Source organism: Syzygium oleosum, unplaced genomic scaffold (assembly GCF_021117445.2).
Source record: "Syzygium oleosum isolate NSW1041296 unplaced genomic scaffold, Sole_v2.1 Sole_v2.19, whole genome shotgun sequence".
In the NCBI taxonomy this organism is placed as follows: domain Eukaryota; kingdom Viridiplantae; phylum Streptophyta; class Magnoliopsida; order Myrtales; family Myrtaceae; genus Syzygium; species Syzygium oleosum.
The window spans coordinates 6,343,977-6,362,649 of NW_026607503.1; the positions used below are offsets into that span (position 1 = coordinate 6,343,977).

The 18,673-nt window shown below is 40.4% G+C and overlaps 3 protein-coding genes across 5 annotated transcripts; 2 read left to right on the forward strand and 1 right to left on the reverse strand.

The window, feature by feature from the left end:
* Window positions 1-417: 417 nt before the first annotated feature.
* On the reverse strand, window positions 418-3,339 carry LOC115674082 (pentatricopeptide repeat-containing protein At3g29290). 2 transcript variants are annotated; one of them, XM_056320141.1, is made up of 3 exons: window positions 1,692-3,339; window positions 1,051-1,332; window positions 418-866 (listed from the first exon to the last, which is right to left on the reverse strand). In XM_056320141.1, the coding sequence occupies exons 1-2, from the start codon at window positions 3,258-3,260 to the stop codon at window positions 1,168-1,170; spliced, it is 1,734 nt and encodes a 577-aa protein (XP_056176116.1). In that variant the 5' UTR covers window positions 3,261-3,339; the 3' UTR covers window positions 418-866; window positions 1,051-1,167. The 2 variants fall into 2 exon arrangements, with proteins under 2 accessions (XP_056176116.1, XP_056176115.1); XM_056320140.1 differs by having other exon boundaries at window positions 418-897.
* A 2,502-nt stretch (window positions 3,340-5,841) lies between these two features.
* On the forward strand, window positions 5,842-8,085 carry LOC115674071 (F-box/kelch-repeat protein At5g15710). Its single transcript, XM_030596399.2, has one exon. The coding sequence runs from the start codon at window positions 6,310-6,312 to the stop codon at window positions 7,639-7,641; it is 1,332 nt and encodes a 443-aa protein (XP_030452259.1). The 5' UTR covers window positions 5,842-6,309; the 3' UTR covers window positions 7,642-8,085.
* Window positions 8,086-12,979: 4,894 nt separating this feature from the next.
* LOC115674007 (calcium/calmodulin-regulated receptor-like kinase 2) lies at window positions 12,980-17,918 on the forward strand. 2 transcript variants are annotated; one of them, XM_030596300.2, is made up of 8 exons: window positions 12,980-13,288; window positions 14,110-14,497; window positions 14,962-15,115; window positions 15,814-15,940; window positions 16,683-16,768; window positions 16,845-16,916; window positions 17,017-17,220; window positions 17,309-17,918. In XM_030596300.2, the coding sequence occupies exons 2-8, from the start codon at window positions 14,142-14,144 to the stop codon at window positions 17,603-17,605; spliced, it is 1,296 nt and encodes a 431-aa protein (XP_030452160.1). In that variant the 5' UTR covers window positions 12,980-13,288; window positions 14,110-14,141; the 3' UTR covers window positions 17,606-17,918. The 2 variants fall into 2 exon arrangements, with proteins under 2 accessions (XP_030452160.1, XP_030452159.1); XM_030596299.2 differs by having other exon boundaries at window positions 12,980-13,239.
* Window positions 17,919-18,673: the final 755 nt, after the last annotated feature.

Below are 18,673 nucleotides of genomic sequence, written 5' to 3' on the forward strand. Positions count from 1 at the left end.
CTCTTGCAGTAGATCCTCCGAACTAATCCAAATTCAGTGTCCCCATCCCCAAAGTTTCATTCTAATCTTGTCAGAATCAGTTTGCCACTTGATTGTGTCATCAGAATGCATTGAAAAAAAAAATAATCAAGAAAAGAATCTTATCTGCACTTAATAACATCCCAACAGGCAAGGTTCATCAGTATGAGGCAACCTCCTAATCAACTCAGTTTGCAGAGTATTTACACATTAAAACACTGAAAACCTTCTCGATGTACATAAGCTTTGGTAGTTGCAGAACCAATAGGCATCTACATAACCTTAATCCACAAGTCTTGGAAAAAATTTCAGCTTCACCATAGCAAGCATCAAAAGCTAATGAGACCCAGAAAGGGTGAGAGCAGTAATTTGAACTTAAACCATATGAAAATGCAGCACTGTCCCTGAATCACTGTAGATTTACCACATGTTTACGGATGCAAGTAAAGCCTAGAAAGATAAAACCAACTTCTGTGCACACCTTGTAGGAAAAGTTTATTTTTGGCATAACCCTGACAAACCTTTCAGCATAAGTTGAAAAGCAACAATGCCTTCTCATGTGCTCGAATAAACTACAAAGCTTTTTCCCAGCTTTTAAAAGAATAAAAAGCTCACAAACCTGAAGCAACTGATTCGAGTACAACATACACTCGAAGGCAACAATAGAAAGAATCAACATGATGAACATCATAACAGCAGAAGAAAACTTTGTAACAGAGCTAAACATTTCAGTCCTTCTAGAATGATGCCCTTTGAATATGCTCATAGTCTTGGTATGGTAACACTTTACATTTGAAACTTTTAATCTTCTGCAGCCTACAAGCTAACACCCACAGTGATGCATCGACCTGTAAAGTAACAATATGGGCGATAGAAATTCTGTTGAAAACAACAGAATGGAGAAAATATTCAGCATATAAACTGTTGAGTATGCTTGATAAACTCGAATGTGTTTTTGCTGTGATATACTGATCTCTTCTTGAACTGGTTACGAATCGTCAGCATACTTAAAGAAGTATAAATCACTTTTACCTTCGAACTTTCTCAAAACTCAATTGCATAAGTGTCGTTCTCCATACTCTCGGCGTTAGTTCTTTCTGATAATACTTAAAGAAGATTCTGCTCTCAAGTCATAATGGAAGCTCTTGTCTAGCGAACTCTTCGCAAGTTTTGAAGCATTAAAGCCCGTGTCTTGCCATCAGGCTTAAGCCCTTTCTCACGCATTCTCATGTAGGTCTTCTTTGCAGAATCAATCTTTCCCCTCAAGCACATCCCTTGAATAACAGCATTATATAGAGATGCATTTGGTGAAGCCTGCTACAAACCAGAAAAGTGTCACTATATAACAGATCTTTTACATTCTCCATGAAGCATCACCAAATTAGTGGCAGACAGCAGCAACTGTTCGGAAAAAAGATTTAGAGACTATGAGATGACAAAAGACCAAGAATAAAAACAACTTCAACTTGTTGGGAGTGTTAACCAGCTGAGGATGCAAAGGAAAGAATTAAGCTCCTGACAACTTTCCAAAAGAACTGACTGTCTCATCAAAACCAATAGATAAAACTGCAGAATTTGAAATTTCCAGAAGTGGCACCTATCGCTCATTTTAAAATATATAGAAAGATGGATATAGGTATGATGGCAAAGCATGTCAAAGAAGCTCACTTTACCTTCAAAATTTCTTCTATTTCAATCCAGAGAGATCCCCAAATGCAACTTCTTACTAGAGATAGATGGGTAAACATATCAGGAGTGCAGTTCTTGTGTATCATGTGTTCATACACTTGCAAAGCTATTTCTGGCTTTCTTGCAACCTCACAAGCGTTAATAACAAGATTATAAGATGCAGTAGAAACTGATAGCCCAGAACTTTCCATTTTCCAAAGAAGTTGAAGAGCTCTATCCCATAACCCAAGTTTAGAACAAGACATCAAAGCATTGTTGTACAGATGAACATTGAGCTGAGAGGCCTGCTCTCTCATTATGTTGTCAAAGAGCCGAAGAGCATCACCTGGTCGGTTTGCCCGATATAAAGCGCTAACAAGTGCATTCATTGTGTAAGCATCAGGAGTGTGGCCAAAAGATTTTGTAATGCTATAGACCTTGAATGCTAACTCGACCTTTCCAGCTTTGCCAAGCGAATTAATCAACACATTGCATGTGATCAGATTTGGCTCAAGTGCATTGCTCAACATATTCTGGTAGATGTTGAGTGCTAAATCCCATTTACCTTCTTTCGTGCTTGCTTTGATTATAGCTTGCGATATATCGGCATTGGGTTTATATCCATTTAGCACCATCTCCTCATAAGCATCAATTGCAAGCTCGTACTGACCACAACGGACGAACACACTGATTAATTCGGAATAAGTGACTTTGGTTGCTGTAAGGCCATTTTCCTTCATGCTCATCCAAAGCCTCTCACACTTATGCCAATAATTCATCCTTCCACAGATGGATATAATGGTGTTGTAAACAACAGCATCAAAATCTTTACTCCTATTTCCTTCCTCTTCTAATTCCATAAACATTCTGAGCGACGAATCGCAACCTTGAGCATGTGCAACTGCTTTAAGCATTAAGCTATAAGTATGCTGCGTGGTGATTGTTTTGTCCTTCATAAACCTAAAAACTCTCATTGCGTCATCATTAAGACCATTCCTCAGAAGGGACAATAATAGAGAATTACAGGCATGCGCATTTGGATGCAGACCCGCCAATTCCATCGATCTCAACAACTCCAATGCACTTCTAACCTTGTTTCTTCTACTGAGCACCAAAACCCGCTTCGATAACACCTCTGCATCCATTTCCTCTAGAAATTGCACGCCCTGTTGGTTCGCAACAACCGATTCTGACGCCGCTGGACCCTCATTTACACCTCCGAGCCCCAACCCAAAGTCATCGAAACCCGAATCTCTCCACGGAACCAACCCATTAACATGGAAACTCGACTCGAATTCTTCATTTTCAATCGGAACCACGTCTTCCTCTTCCTCTTCCTCGCACATTAACCCCGGTATCGCCTTCCTAAGCATAACCCCAACAGCACTAGACTCATTCAACCTCACCGAATTAGAACAAGAAGTTTCGGTCGTCACACCGGAAACCATGCCGAGTTTATGCATCAGCACCGAGCCGAACCACAGCAGGTGCCGGGACCGGGTTGTACACAAACAACCCGCGAACCGAGCCGATGAAGTCGCTCCGGAGACAAAACTATTCGACAGCGTTGCCATGACCCCGACAAGAATTACGTCTCAATTGCAGCCGAACATCAAACTTTTTTGGTTCCTAAAGGCAGGGGATTGACGAAGAACTCACCTTCGAATGCACGGCCAGCTCGAAGAACAGCTCAAGCATAAAGTGCTTGGCGGCTGAAAGCTTCGTCCACCCATCGAGTTGGAGGAAAGAGGAAGTGCGTGTCGACGAAATTCAGAGGGAGGAACGCCGGGGCACTGAGCCGGAGAGATGGGGGCAGCGGGCACTGATGGGTGGTGCTTCGTACAGAGAACTCCCCAAAACGGAAGGGATACTCGTATGGGGTGAGACAGATGAGGGGTGATCAGGGCAGGGGTGTGCACGGCACGGGGTACAGGACCGAAACGCCGGTTCTCGGCTTTACATGCAGAACCGAACTATCTAAATGGTTAGATTGATATGTTATTTTTCTTTACCAAAATCCTAAATCGAGCCGGTTCAATTCGGGAATTGGACCCGGACCGACCGATTTGGTCTAGTCCGATATTTGGCTTTAGAGTGGAACTGGCCCGAATTTGAAACTGATCACCCCCCTAAGGGTGATTGCCGATTGGGCAGTCATGTCGCTGGAGTGTTCACGTTAATTAAGTGAATTTTACGCGTGAATAATTGTCGTCTTATGGTAATTGACCCTCTTGACCTACCTAATAATATTTAGACATGATAATAAATTGTATGAGAACTTATAAGCGGTATGCCATCGTTCCTCTATTTTTTTTTTTGTTTCAAAATGATCTTCATACTTTTGAAAATGTTCACCGGTAGTTTTTCCATTAGTTTGGTCGGTCAGGACGCTAACTTCAATAATGGAATACACAAGTCACGTTAGGAATCGCTATAATGTTTTATGTAGACTTATCAAAATGGGTCTTAAACTTATTTATTAACGCAAAATTGTTTAAACAGGTCATATATGGGTCATCTTAATTTCGAATGACCTAATCATACGGGTTCCAAAAATGAAAAGCACAAAACAAACGGGTTTAAATGGGTTCTCGAATGAACCCATTTCGAACCCACTTAAATTAGGACTCTCTCTCTTTGACCCCCAAAAAAAAGAAATTAGGACTCTCTCCTGCCCCCTACTCCACAATACTAATATCAATATAGACAATATCAAGCAAAGCACAGAAGCAATCGAACATATAGAACTGATTTGAGCAAAGCGAATCGGCAATAATACATCCAATAACAACACACTTTCAATTCGCCGCTCAAGAACTTCGTCAAGAACAATAAACAGTAGCATACCTAAAAACCAGCATACCTTTAGGGAAGAGAGGCAAGCGGCAAAGTGGCGAGCGGCGTCGAGAGTGAGCATGAGGGAAGAGAGGTGAGTGGCATCGAGAGCGAAAACTATGTGGAGAGCGAAATAGAGAGAGAGGAGACACGAAAGAGAGGAGTGGCACTTTTAAGGTTTGTTTTAAAAGGGGTAAAAATGGAAGTATACTTGATAAACGAGGGTAAAATGAAAGGTTTTGAAATTTTCATTAAACCAAAGCTCAGCATTCCAAAAATGCAACTTTCCAAGGCACCTCTAACCCTACATTGATCTAAAGTCCTTTGGAGAGCATTGGAAATGCAATTGCATCTTCCCAAAGTGAGTAAAAAAAGTTATCAAGCGCTATTTGCATTTGGTCAAGGGACGTTAAAGCCCCGGTGTTCATTTCGAATGCTGAACCAAACGGACCTCAAACCCTCTTCCCTCTTCTTTAGATATACGAATATTCATCCCTTGCTGTTGGTCTCCATTTCTTTATCCACACCTCCACCAACCACAATGTAGTGGAGCCCAATCACCAAATTCGAACCAATTCAAGTGGATCCTTCCATACAAATTGTATCATATTGACCAACTGGATTGTGTTGACAAAACATCAACGTTACCAAACGATCCACGGATCAATTGGTCGATTCCTGGCCGTCGGATATACCGACGCTCCGTGGTCAGTGGGATACAGTTTCAATTACAATCAAACCTACCCAAAAATTCGATCCACCCGCTCGTTTTGTTTCAAGTCTTTTCTGGTCAAACTCTGCTCAAACTCACCTGCAGAACCAATACTGTCCAATTCTTCTGACCTGATTAAGTTTTAAGTCCTAGAATTTTTGTAATAATCTTGGAACGCACGTACGCACTTTTTTTCCCTTCCCACTCTTTTTTCATATGAATGTCTGTACGGAAAAGGAAAATCCTTTTACTCTTTTTTTCCAATATTTCAAATGGAAGTCATTATTTCAAAAAATTTCCGTAAAAATATAATATATGGTTTCGGGCTTCAAACGCTAATGTGTTTTGAAAGATTTTTAAACCTTTCGCGTTTGAATAAAAGTGAAAAAAATAGGAGCTGTCGAATTCGAGAAAAAAAAGTACCGATAAAGAATCTTATCAAACAGGCAGATAATGACTTTTAGTATTAATTTTGCAAAACCCATGTACCCCAATCAAAAGCCGTTTGAGATCGGTGGAAATTGTTTTATTTCATAAATATTCTTAGTATTTTGTTACTTTAAAGAACCTCTTCCAACGTTCGAACATGTTTTTCTTGAAACCAGCGAGAAAGAAAAAGAACAGGAAATTAGACCAAAAGATAAACAGGAGAGGAAGAGAGATGGGCTGTATCGTAGGTTAGTTTTCTTTGCTGCTCTCTTTCATTTCAACGCCAGAAGTTTTTTAACTTCACTGATCTCGGAGTCGGAAGTCTCCTCTTCTCCGACAAACCCCAGAAGCAAAATCTGGGATGGCGGTTCCTTCTGCCCGAGTGCGGAACGTGATCCCGTCCAAGAACACCTTTTGACGCATCTCTGACGCGGTAAGTGATTCGCCCGCATTGATTCATCTGTTTCTTGATCTGGGTTTCGGTGCTTGCTCCCTTTGAAGATGCCAAGCGACGGAAAGGTTTGGGCTTGTTGGGTTTTTGTCCGTGCGGCGGTCTGAATCGAGGTCTGGCGGTTGCGAATTTGTGATCTTTGTTGTGTGTGGACCATGAGATAGAGCTGGAAACTCGTCTTGGTAGAGCTAGGTTGATGGAACCGGGGCGCGCGGACGAAGTTGGGTCGTCTTCTCCATCTGGGTCTGGCGTTTCCACCTCCCAATTGACCGAAGATGGGGCTATTCGCGTCGACGACAGGTGCCCTAAGCAAGTGTCGCCCATAAGGGGTGGTGGGTCGAGAAACACTAGCCCCTTGAGCCGGGCAGGATCAAGAAACACGAGTCCTTCTAGGCAAAAGGTTATTAAGACGAAGCCCCGAGGTTTAGATGAGGAAACGGCGGCTACATTCAGCAAGATAGTGCACCCTGATGTTCAAATGGAGGATAATATATGGGCAATGTTGCCGGAGGACTTGCTGAATGAGATTTTAGCTAGAGTCCCCCCATTTATGATTTTCCGGCTTCGTTCAGTTTGTAGGCGTTGGAATTCTATCCTCCAGGATAGTAGCTTTCTCAAGTTCCATTCGCAAGTGCCGTCTCATGGGCCGTGTCTTCTGACATTTTGGAAAAATTCGCAAACCCCCCAATGCTCGGTTTTTAGTTTGCCTCTGAAAACATGGTACAGGATTCCTTTTAACTTTTTGCCGCCTTGGGCATTTTGGTTGATCGGCTCATCCGGAGGTCTCGTTTGCTTTTCTGGGCTTGATGGGTTGACTTTTAAAACTTTAGTCTGTAACCCTCTTACTCAGACATGGAGGACACTGCCAAGTATGCATTATAATCAGCAAAGGCAGTTGATCATGGTTGTTGATCGGACAGATCGGTCTTTTAAAGTAATTGCAACGAGTGATATATATGGCGACAAGTCGTTGCCGACTGAAGTGTATGATTCGAAGCTTGACATTTGGTCTCTCCACCAGATCATGCCTGCAGTTAATCTTTGCTCCTCAAAAATGGCGTTTTGTGATTCTACATTGTATTTGGAAACTCTCTCACCTCTTGGACTGATGCTATTTCGATTGGACAGAGGGCTATGGGAACATATCCCTGCTAAGTTTCCGAGGTCCTTATTGGATGGGTATTTGGTTGCTGGTACCCAGAAACGTCTGTTTCTAGTTGGGAGGATAGGCCTTTACAGTACACTTCAGAGTATGAGGATTTGGGAGTTGGATCATGGAAAGAATACCTGGGTGGAGATCAGTAGAATGCCGCCGAAATACTTTCGGGCTCTTTTTCGGTTGTCTGCTGAGAGATTTGAGTGCTTTGGACAGGATAACTTGATCTGCTTTACATCTTGGAATCAAGGGAAGGGTCTCATATACGATGTAGATAAGAAGGTTTGGTCTTGGATTGCTGGCTGCGCTCTTCAGTCATACAACAGCCAGATTTGCTTCTATGAGCCAAGATTTGATGCTTCCATTAACTGAACGGAGAAACATGGTATCATGCTTCTATTTGACAAGAATTATGTGGGATTGTTGGCTTCATCGGCATATGCATATATCAGCTACCTCTCGCTTCCCTTTTCCAATTGTTAACTGACCTCATGAATTAGCGGCATTTCTGTTGTTTGAGCTCTTCTTTGGGGATCATCCTCTGACATGACTACGATTGAAAGAAGTGCTTTTGTCTCAATTCAAGAGCACAACTAGTAATGACACTATTCATCAAGCTTTTCGTGCTGATTATTTGAAGATCATTGCGTTTACTCACTTGTATGGAAGTGGCTCTTGAGAGTCGTTGATTCGTGGACAATAGCCTCTGGGAGAGTATGTAATTACATCTCCTTTTGTACTCTTGGAGGCAATTATATATGGAAATTGTATCACTTGATTAATGGGCTCGTCATTTGGTTTTATTTTTCTTCACAATTGGCTCGTGATTGTGTCCCCATGTCGGAAATTTTCAGTGTCCAGCTATTTCTTACTTGTTTATGTGCACCTTTCCTTGTGCTGTAGTGATATCTGCTCGTCAACTTGCGACGTGCTTTGTACTGCATCTGTGTGAGGAGTTTTGCACGCCAATTTTTTAAAGTTTTTTTCCCCTGTAATGGTGCCTTTTACTGAGTTTAAAAATGTTTCAGTATAGAGCTTCCTTTATGGCAGTGTTTATTATGCCAATGGCATTTTTACCTGTTGACAAAAGCGTATGCTGGAATTCCATGTTGATAATATTTTAGGAAGAGTTCTTCTTAGTCTTCTTCACTTTCATGTCATAGAGTTCCAGCAAGTTGTAATTTAGAGAATAGAAAAGTAATAGGTACATCGATGCCTTCTGAAGAACAACTCTTAGAAGCTGATTTGACTTTGGCCACTTAAGTGGCATATCGTGAAAGGCATTGTCACAAACTCCTCGTCCTTATTTGTGGTCAAGACTCTCAAATAAGTAGAAAGTAAGGGTCTGTACTAGGTTTTGCCCTTAACGATAGAAGCTTGGTCATGGCCATTTCCTTACTTAGCAGGAGTGCCCTTTCCATCAGAATGGGCTTCCTGCTTCCAAATACCTGACCAAACAAAGGAGAAGAAATCTTGCTCAGAGTGCAATTCTAATTTTGCTGATTCTCTCAAACAAAAGGTGAACTGACTTGGCTCAGAATTGCGTGTGCAAAAGGGTGCCCATAATGCAAAGTTTCATTCTTGTCAAATATTTTTTTTAACTGCGCTGGATAATCCAGTCGAATTATGCAATCTGAACTTCTTGCTGTAAAGTTTGCTTTGCTGGGAAGTTATGGGTAAGATTGCTGGATATGGAGGGTGTAGATTGTTTCGTATGCTGTATCTGCTAAGAACTACTAATCCATTACTCATCAATACTGATAACAATGAGATCAATCGTACCATGGTAAGTACGTCGCAAATATTGTTTGAGATATGAAGTGTACTGGAAATGTTTATAGGTACTAGTTAATTCTCTGAAATCTGCTAAATCTTGTTTATCTGCTATTATGTCCCCAATAACGATGTCACTTTGATGAAGCTCTCAGCTAATCCGAACTAGAAGAGTGTGCTCTTTGATTTCCTGATGACAGGGTTCTCTCTTTTTGGTTTGGTCTAAGAAAGCTATTAAAAGAGCCATGTATTTGCAATTTTCTTCAATTCTTGCATAATTGCCCTGTTTGGGTTGTATAATTTACTGGTGAGGGAGAACATCTGGCTTGATTGGGATTTCATCTCCTGGAAAGTTCATGCTCTTTATGAGGGAAGATTCTGATTACTCGTCCTGGTAAGTTTTAGTTGGTTAGACATCCTGTTTGTGACTATGAAATGAGCCATGTATTGCCTGCTGAATGCTTTCGAGTCTTTTCCTTTGGGTTGGTTTTGACCTCAAACGCATGTGACATAGTCGTATCAGTTTCTCAGTGCTAGTCCAAAGTGGTGTTTTTGAAGTAACAGGAGTAGCCACAATTTTATGTCTGTCCTTGTGGGGAGTTCATTCTGAACCAGCTCTTAAGGATCTAAAGTATTTTTTTCTCACGAGATCGAAGATTGAACTAGTGTGAGCTAAAACAGTGGAGTTGATTAGTCTTTTGGAATTTGAATTGCGTTCTGTATGATCATATTAACTTGCCTGTGTCCTTTTTATGTTTAATTAAACAACCAAGCTGAATTTGAGAAGTTCTTGATTCCAGAGATGAAATAAAAGAAGACCAAACCAAGAAGATAGAAGAAACCTTGCTTGCCAAAAGAAAAAATTTGTGAGGGATCAAAATAAGAACTAAAGTTTGTTAATGTAGCAGAGCTTTTCAGAATTTGAACTTGCATCTTCCAAGTCTAGTCACCGGTTGTCAGGTTAGACAAGATAGGTAAACTTGGCCTACAATATTGAAACGAATGACCTTGTACCAGCTATGCCAGTGATTAGAAAATTTCTGTCGTCCATCATTCTCTCAATTAATTATTTTGTATTTTACTTCCGATAATCTGCAGAAGAAGGAAATACATCAGGTTTAGGATATCATTTCTATGCACACTTTTCCTGAACTGAAGGTTTTTCTAGTATGATTTCACAGTTGTATTTAACGAATGGGTAACGTCAAATGAGTCGAGGAGGAGCTGAAGGCATAGGCAGGCCTGGGATTATGCAAAGATAAAACAGAAGCTTCTAACATTTGGCCCGTGTGGGGGATATGAATAAGAGAATGGTTGAAACTGCAAAGAGTGATTTTGTGGATAACCACTGAAAGCCAAAGGAGACTAGAAGTGCTTGATATCATAGATATAGCGAATGGTCCGTCATGCCATGAGTCCTACCTAAGGCTAAGGCGCTGCATGATGCCATTTCTATGATGTTTTTTTTGTGACAAAGAGAAGGTTCTCCTTTTTCTTTACTGCTGCAAAATTCACAATGAGATGGGTCTATATTATCTTGACATATGATCTTTTAGGTTACCTGCTGATATATCATATAATATATATGCCGAGTCTTCTCATGCTTTCATGTGCTGCAGGAATTTAAGCTTTGGACCGGGAGCTGTTGTTCGAAGAACTAATCCAAGCACAAAAGATTATAAGAATTTATAAATCATGTGCTCTGTATTAATGGAAACAGGAATACTCTCTGTCTCTCTCTCTCTAAATTGTCAATGGTTCCTTGAGTTAAATTCTGCATGCCTTGCATATGGTAAGTCTATTCGGGACCGGATTGAAGCTGAGTACAGGTTGCTGCATTCCTTGCATGCATTGTGAACGCAGAAACTGTGAACACAATGGAGCAAGAACACAATGAATCAAGATTCAGTTCCAAGTCCGAGGCATGAGACAACGATCCCGAAGAAGGGAAAACATATTAGATGCGAAAATTCGCCGGTAGTTTCTGCTTAGCATGGGGTTCCGAGAGCGAGGATTCAGTAGTGACAGTGATACACTCCCTCTGGCATCTTTTGAAGTAGGATAACCATGAAACTTCTGGCGCTTGACTTTGCTACCTAAAACAATGTTGCTTTGTGGCTTTCAACCTCAGAATCTTTTCCACAGAGATGTCAGCGTTGGAGGGCTTCTCTTTTGTTACCCAATTGGCTACAAAAAAGTATGAAACTCCTAGTAGTGGATACGTTAGCAAAAGGGGGCAAGTGAGGAACAAAAAGTAATAGATGAGCGCCGTTGATCAGAGCTTAAATGATTACATAATGAAGGCAGCATATCAGAGGTTGATTTTTTAGTATAGTTTGGTTTTTAACAAAATAGAATGCATCTCCTCACCACCATATCATCCACGAATTGCACCATGTGTTGGTCTCTCTCTCTCTCTCTCTCTCACAGTTCAACCAAACATGCATGTTTTGATTATAACGCTCTAGGAATTGGTCTTGGGCCAGCCGGCACCCTAATTTGTCAGCATCCTACCAAACCCTCTATCATGTCTTCAAGTGCTGACATATTATGCCCGAGAGGTTTTCTTAATTATAAAAAAAAAATTTAAAAAAATCCACAAATTCTTCAGCAAATATATAAATAAAATGAAAGATTTTACATACAGGTCAACCATTACATTCCTCTTTCCTCCGTACACGCTACTTTGCATGTGTGTGGGGTCATGTGAGTTTCAGAAAACTCCCTTATTTAACCAGCTAGCCCCCCTAAACTGATTCATTTTTCATTTAAATGATTCATGATTGATAAAGTATATTTGGAAATAGAGATTTTGGATAGTTAAAAGTAATATGGAAACTCACACGGTGAAACAAAGGTGGACTAGAACGCCGCTGGAATCAATCAACCTTTTGGTTTGTCATAGATTTGATCAAATTATGTCCAAACGTTTTGATTTATAAGATGTGTTCGTGTGGTTTTAGGACAACTAATATTAAGTCAATTAATTTGCTGCGGCATTAAAAAGAAGATCGAAAAGATCGTACGTGACTTTGAACATCAATATATGTAGAATTATGTTAGAAATATTTAGGATTTTAAAGTTTGGGGGCATCCAACATCAATACATTCAAGATGTCGATCCTCCGAACAACGATTGAAAAAGTATAGTCACTCCAAGTACACACGTGCACGGAAAAAGGAACTATCGAAAACGGTCGCATTTTTTTTTTGTCGGAAATAAAAAGAGAATTCTTTTTGTAATCCAATTACGTAATCGTCGAGAAAATCATTGTCTCGATGGTGAAAGTCATTGTTATTTAATTAGTACACATATCAAGACAATTACCCATATAGAGAAAGTTAACATTCTATCCCGATTTTTTATTTTTTGGCACGGGACTGTGGACGAACTATAGCACAAAAGAGCTCCGATGATTGAAAAATATAAGTAGCATGCTTGAATTTACTCGTATTCAATTCCAACACATGTTAAGATAATTACCCATGTCAAGAACTTTAGAATTCAAAACAATTTTTTTTGGCATGGTAATGCTCAAAATGGGCCGCCCGTGCTATTCGCATCTCCATAGCCTTTTCGTCGATAAATGAAATTAAAATTTACCCACGCCGAGGGGGTTACACTTTCAAGATTCCATCCCGCAATTTTCCGGCACGGGACGACGGCCGATCCTCTTCGAACGATGCCATTGAGACAGAATCGAAAGCACAAAAGGAAATCAAATTGATTACAAGGATGAGCGTGAGCACCAACAAGATCGAGAAGGGAAAAGAAGAAAACGAAGGAAAGAAAAAAACGGGAGAGGCGGATCCGCCTAAGTCCTTGTTTTTCGCACGACCCTCTCGCAGATGACTCCAATGAATGTGCCGGTTCTTGTCCCCGCTACGCACAATCCCGTTTTATATTCAATCCCATTACCTTTTCTTCTGTTGGCTTCTTGGTTTACTATTCGCCAAGACCCACTTCAGCTTTTCCTCTTACCAATCACCGTGTTTCTTCAATCTCTCTCGTCTCTGCGCAGTTCCTTTTCGTGAACTGGGTCGTACCCCCTCTAGCCTTGACTCTTGACCCAGAAGCCAACCCTGAAGATGGAAGCCGGCGGAGGGCAAAGCGGGAGTGATCGTGCCTACCCAAGTTCCCCTTCTCTGCGCAGGAGCTGATCGAAGGGGAATTCTGCTGATTTGGCTGCTGAGCAGGCACAGCTCACGGTGGTGTTTCTGGGTGCTGAAAAGAAAAGCAGAGGAGGTGATTCCTGCGCGTTTCTTGTTTTTTTTGGTGAAAGAAGAAAAGGGTCGTGCTCTGTTGTTCTGAGGGTGATCCTTCCTTTTGTAGCTTTCTGGGATCGGTCGTTATTGTATTCTGCTTGCTTTTTTATGGTTGTCGTGTTTGAATGTTCGAGTTGTGAGGATGGTGGAGTGTATGTAGTGGAATGGGTGTTCTTCTTGTGCTTGCGAATTTGGAAGTTGTGTGCCCTCCTGGGGCTAATGATATTTATGTGAATACGTGTTTTGCTTAGGCTATGGCTAGTTGGTGTTCCCTCCCTTGTGTAGCAGGGATCGATGTCTCTTCGGAATGTATAGTCCGAGCTGATAGTTGGGAGGCTTTGGAAGGGAATTTGCCTCCTCTCATGTTGCAGTTTCGCATGTTAGGCTTTTGCTGCGAAATGAACTTCCGTAATCTATTGGTCATTTGTCGTATATCCTTTAATAGTGTTTGAATGAGTGAGAGTAATTGGCCAATAGCTTTTGGAATTCGCGCAATTGTAATAGGACTCTCCTTCAACCCTGTGTCTTTTCTAGTCTGGTGAACAATACATATTTCATACAAAAGCACCATATCCATCTTTTTTTCTCCCTCTTTCCTTTTGCTGACATGAAGATTATAAAGTGGTTATCTGCTAAATTGTCTTGTTTTGATGATATATGCAGCTTCAAATGATTTATTTCCACTTTGTTATTCATTCTTGATCACATTGTACAGTTGTACTAGACACTGCTTGTTTAGACTATGCATGCACGTCTTTCAGTGAAAATTATTTGACTCCAGATAATGTGGATATGTGACAGGGATTCTGCAGCATATCTGCCCTTCAAGATGTATGATCTGTTTGAAGTCCAAAAGCTGTTGCAGGATGAATAAATCTGATTTAATTATTGTTTGCATCTCTGTTGGTCCTGCCCTTGGCATTTTGATAGCTCTGCTCGTATGCTTCGGCGTAAGATGGTACAAGAAACATGCTCATCTTCGACGATGTGCGAATGAGCGTAGTATAACCACCCTTCCCATACGCATGAATGGATCAGACGCAAGCACTGACTTCAGTGCGTCATTGTCAATCTCAATAGCCAATGGGGCATCTGATAACCACCAGAAGAATTCTCCTTTTAACTGGCGGGGCCCCCAGAACAAAGAATGGCTTGCATCTGCATCAGGCATACCCCAATATTCTTACAAGTATGCAAACTGATTATCCTCAATAGCTCTAATATCCTCAGGATTTCCCTTCAACTACATATTCATTGAAATTTGAAATTTGAAATACGATTTCCGGATTTTTTCACTTCAAATCAAGCTCTTTTGAAGTTTATTTATTATGTGGCGAAAATATATAGATGATTTCTGTTTTGTCAAATAGAATGATCAATGTCCCATAAGTTAATGCTCTCTTTTCTTATTGTATGCATGTATGGCTACGTATTTAGTCTTTCTCAATGAATGATATTGTTGCTTCATAGCAATTCCCGCTTTGCGAAACAGGGGAGTATATCTCTCCCATGCTACATTTCAAGCCATGGACAATAGTTCAAATGATTGCAGGGTGATCGGATCTTTTCCACATGTATCATGTTCCCAAAAACTCTTCGTGAAATTTTATTATTTTCATTAGTAAAGTTGTGTGAGCCTTTGCACATCTGCAGGGACATACAAAAAGCTACACAAAACTTCACTACTGTCATAGGACAAGGTTCCTTTGGTCCTGTATATAAAGCTGTAATGGCAGCTGGGGGAATCCTAGCCGTCAAGGTGCTTGCCTCTGATTCAAAACAGGGTGAAAAGGAGTTTCAAACAGAGGTATGGGCTGAAGCAACATTAGGGTGAAGGAGCATATAATTGTTATAAATATAATAGACTACTTGTCTTTGGCCATTTTTTTCGTATAGTTGCCCTTAAGTTCTTTAATGTTTACTCCAATAAATAAGGATATTGCAAAATGTTTCTGAATAAATAAATGCATATGTGGGCAAATAGGTAGCTGGGTAATAGTCACAGGAGAATGTATGGCAAGGTTTGGAATGGTGGATCTTGTCAGAGTTTTTGGGGAATATTTTTGTGCTTCTATAAAATCGAGTCAATCACTGCAGGCGACTTTTTCATAGCGTCTTCTAAAAGAATATGCACTGAAGCATGCCAGGTAGTTTTTGACTTTGTTGATGCTATTGTAACTTACTCAACTGATGCAGCATGAATACACGAGTGAGCATGTGTGCACTGTGCTGAAATTGAGTTCTTAAATGAGGTGACCTTCTTAGATAATCCAGGACCAAGAGTAGTGAAAAGCAACTTCATATACCAATTACCAACCATGTGATTTCCTTACCATTGAATACATTTTGCCTTAGTATCTTTTATATTTCAAGTCTTTAGAACAAGCAACCTTTTCTTAATTGTGGATTTAGAGATTAATTTAACATGCTTTCTGAAATTGACAAGTATCATAGATAGCATTTGGAGCAAAATGTGTGCTAATGACACTGTCTCCTCTTTTGCAGGTGTCTCTGCTCGGTAGATTGCATCATAGGAACCTTGTAAATTTGGTGGGCTATTGCATTGATAAAGGGCAGCACATGTTGATTTATGAGTTCATGAGTAATGGAAGCTTGGCAAATCTTCTTTACAGTAAGTTCAAGGAAACCAACTGATCTGGAACACGCTACACCTTTACCATGTACATGTAAATTTCAGCCTTATGTGTGACTGATGTAAAGTTTCCTCAATCAGACCTTCCATTTTCATGATAGGTACAGGAGCTGGTTTCACTGTTTCGTCATTGACTGTTTCTCTTAATCTATTTTGGAGTCCCCGTTGATAAATCTCTTGTTGAAAGTTCAAAAAATTTGGTTATTGAAATAAACTTCAACAAATTTTTATGACCAATTGAACTGTTAGACTCAAAATTAGGATATGGGATTTCATTGTTGGTTCTGTTTAATTCTCCTCTTATGCTTATTCCTTATGTCAAATTTTCTGGCTTTGGTGGCTGCCTTCTTTCTACATCTGTAGCACATTGTGCTGTAAAATACAAGATATAGATAATGATGGCCAAGCAGAAAAGGTTGTAAAGTCCCAGCATCACTGTCACAAAAATTGGTTCACTCTATTTAAAGCAAGTGCCAAATGGCATCCACTTGCTTTGTTATACGCATTGGTCATCTTAGTATTAGTGGTTACGACTTATGACATTAACTGTCCATGTACATTTCTCATAACTGCTTGTTTCCTCAATTATGCAAGTGCACAGCCATATACTATTGTAGATGCTCAGACTGATATTTTTCCCCTTGTTACACGTTCAATGCTCCCTTTTGTACATGTAGTAGTGGATTTGCTAATAAGATTTTTCTGCTGCACAATGATCCAGATGAAAAGGAAAGGGTTTTGGATTGGGAAGAAAGGCTTCAAATTGCTCTAGACATATCGCATGGAATTGAATACCTTCATGAAGGGGTATGTTTGCTGACATTAGCTCTTCTTTTTTTGATAAATGGAGTATTCGGTTCTCTGATGAAAAAGTTTTGCGCAGGCAGTCCCACCTGTCATACATCGTGACCTAAAATCTGCAAACATATTGCTAGACCGATCCATGAGAGCTAAGGTAAGACACTTGTGCTCTTTTACATTCAATTTTTAATGTTTTTATCTCCTTTTTATGGTACATGATGTTGGACCTGTAAGCTGCCCTGCCCATTTTGTAGGTAGCTGATTTTGGTCTATCTAAGGAAGAGGTATTTGATGGACGAAATTCTGGCCTGAAAGGTACATATGGCTACATCGACCCAACATACATATCCACGAACAAATTCACAATGAAGAGTGACATATACAGCTTTGGTGTCATCATCTTCGAACTCGTTACAGCAATTCACCCCCACCAAAACTTGATGGAATATATCAATCTCGTGAGGGTTCTTCTAAACCTTCACAACCTTTTTTGTTTTGTCATCTGCACATCGATTCAAACTCATTGGTTGCATATTCTTTTTATAGGCTTCGATGAGTGCAGATGGTGTTGACGAAATACTCGATAAGCGACTGGTCGGAGAATGCAATCCCGACGAAGTGCGACGACTAGCTAGCATCGGTCACAGATGCCTGCACAAATTACCGAGAAAACGGCCTTCAATAGGGGAAGTTTCACAGGCTATATTGAAGATAAAGCAGAGGCGCCTCGTTAAAAACGATGAAGCGTCTTTTGCAATATCAGATATATCCAGAACTGTAAGCTTAATAGAGGACCGGCAGGTGGAGCTGAGTCAGATGGCCAGCATGAAGGAGAGAGATTGAACTATCGCTTCTTTGTTCTCCCCTCCTGGTTCATCACTTCTTTTCTTCCTTTGTTTCTTCGTTTCTCTTGTTTTTGTTTTTCTGTTCTTTTTTCCCTTTAATTTTCTGGTTTCTATTAGCATCCTCGTCTGGTCTTATTTTCAGCAAGCTTTGCCATAGCGTAGAGAAACAAGGATGTAGGTAGGTAGATGCCGATAAGCTTTTCTACACTAGATGAAGTTAATCAAAACCGAGCGGTGTAGATGACGATCCATGATGCTTAAGTGAGCTCAACAGTCTAGTTCTTGCAAGGCATATTGCATTTTGCTGTGTCTCGTGGTGGCCCAAGGCTCAAGAAACGGTTCCTCTTCTCCTCCCTGTGCTCGTCTAGTTCCTTGTCTTCTGAAATCAAAGTTTTGCCCCCACATAGTTGCCTTCACGCTCTTCGTTGTATGTTATGTGGCTGACGTGAATAAGGACCCACATTGAGCACAAATGGAGTGAATTGTAACTCTGATTCTGCGGTTTTTAAGATTGACCCTTTTGAAATTGGTGGGCTGGATACTGTCAACGCTTTGTTTGTAAACAAAGCTGCCTTAACCCCATCTAAGGAAGCATACACGAGCGAAAACTTTAATGAACCTGGAGAGTCGAGCGTCATCATCCTTGCTCAGCTTCAAGAGAAGTACAAGCATCACGCGTGGTAACTCCAAGAGGAGATGGTTTTGCCTTCATTGATTAAGCTTATGAAGATTATCCGGGTCAAAATTTTGTGGGAAAAATTACTGAAAAAGTGTTAAAACTATTGCAATTATATTAATTCAGTCCTTAATATTTTTTTTTTGTCAATTGAGTCATAAACTTTTTGCATTTGTGCCAATTCAATTTATTCGGCCAATTTTGGTCGGCTAGTGCTGACATGGATGCTAATCGTCCTACATGAAGTGGTCGGCATTAACATGGATAATTTTTAATAATATTTTAATATTTTTTCGAATTTATTATTTTTTCTTTTCTTTCTCTTTCTTTTTTTCCCTTCCTTCTTCCTCTGGCTAGTCGCTGGAGGCTCAACCTCGCCCAGATCTGGTG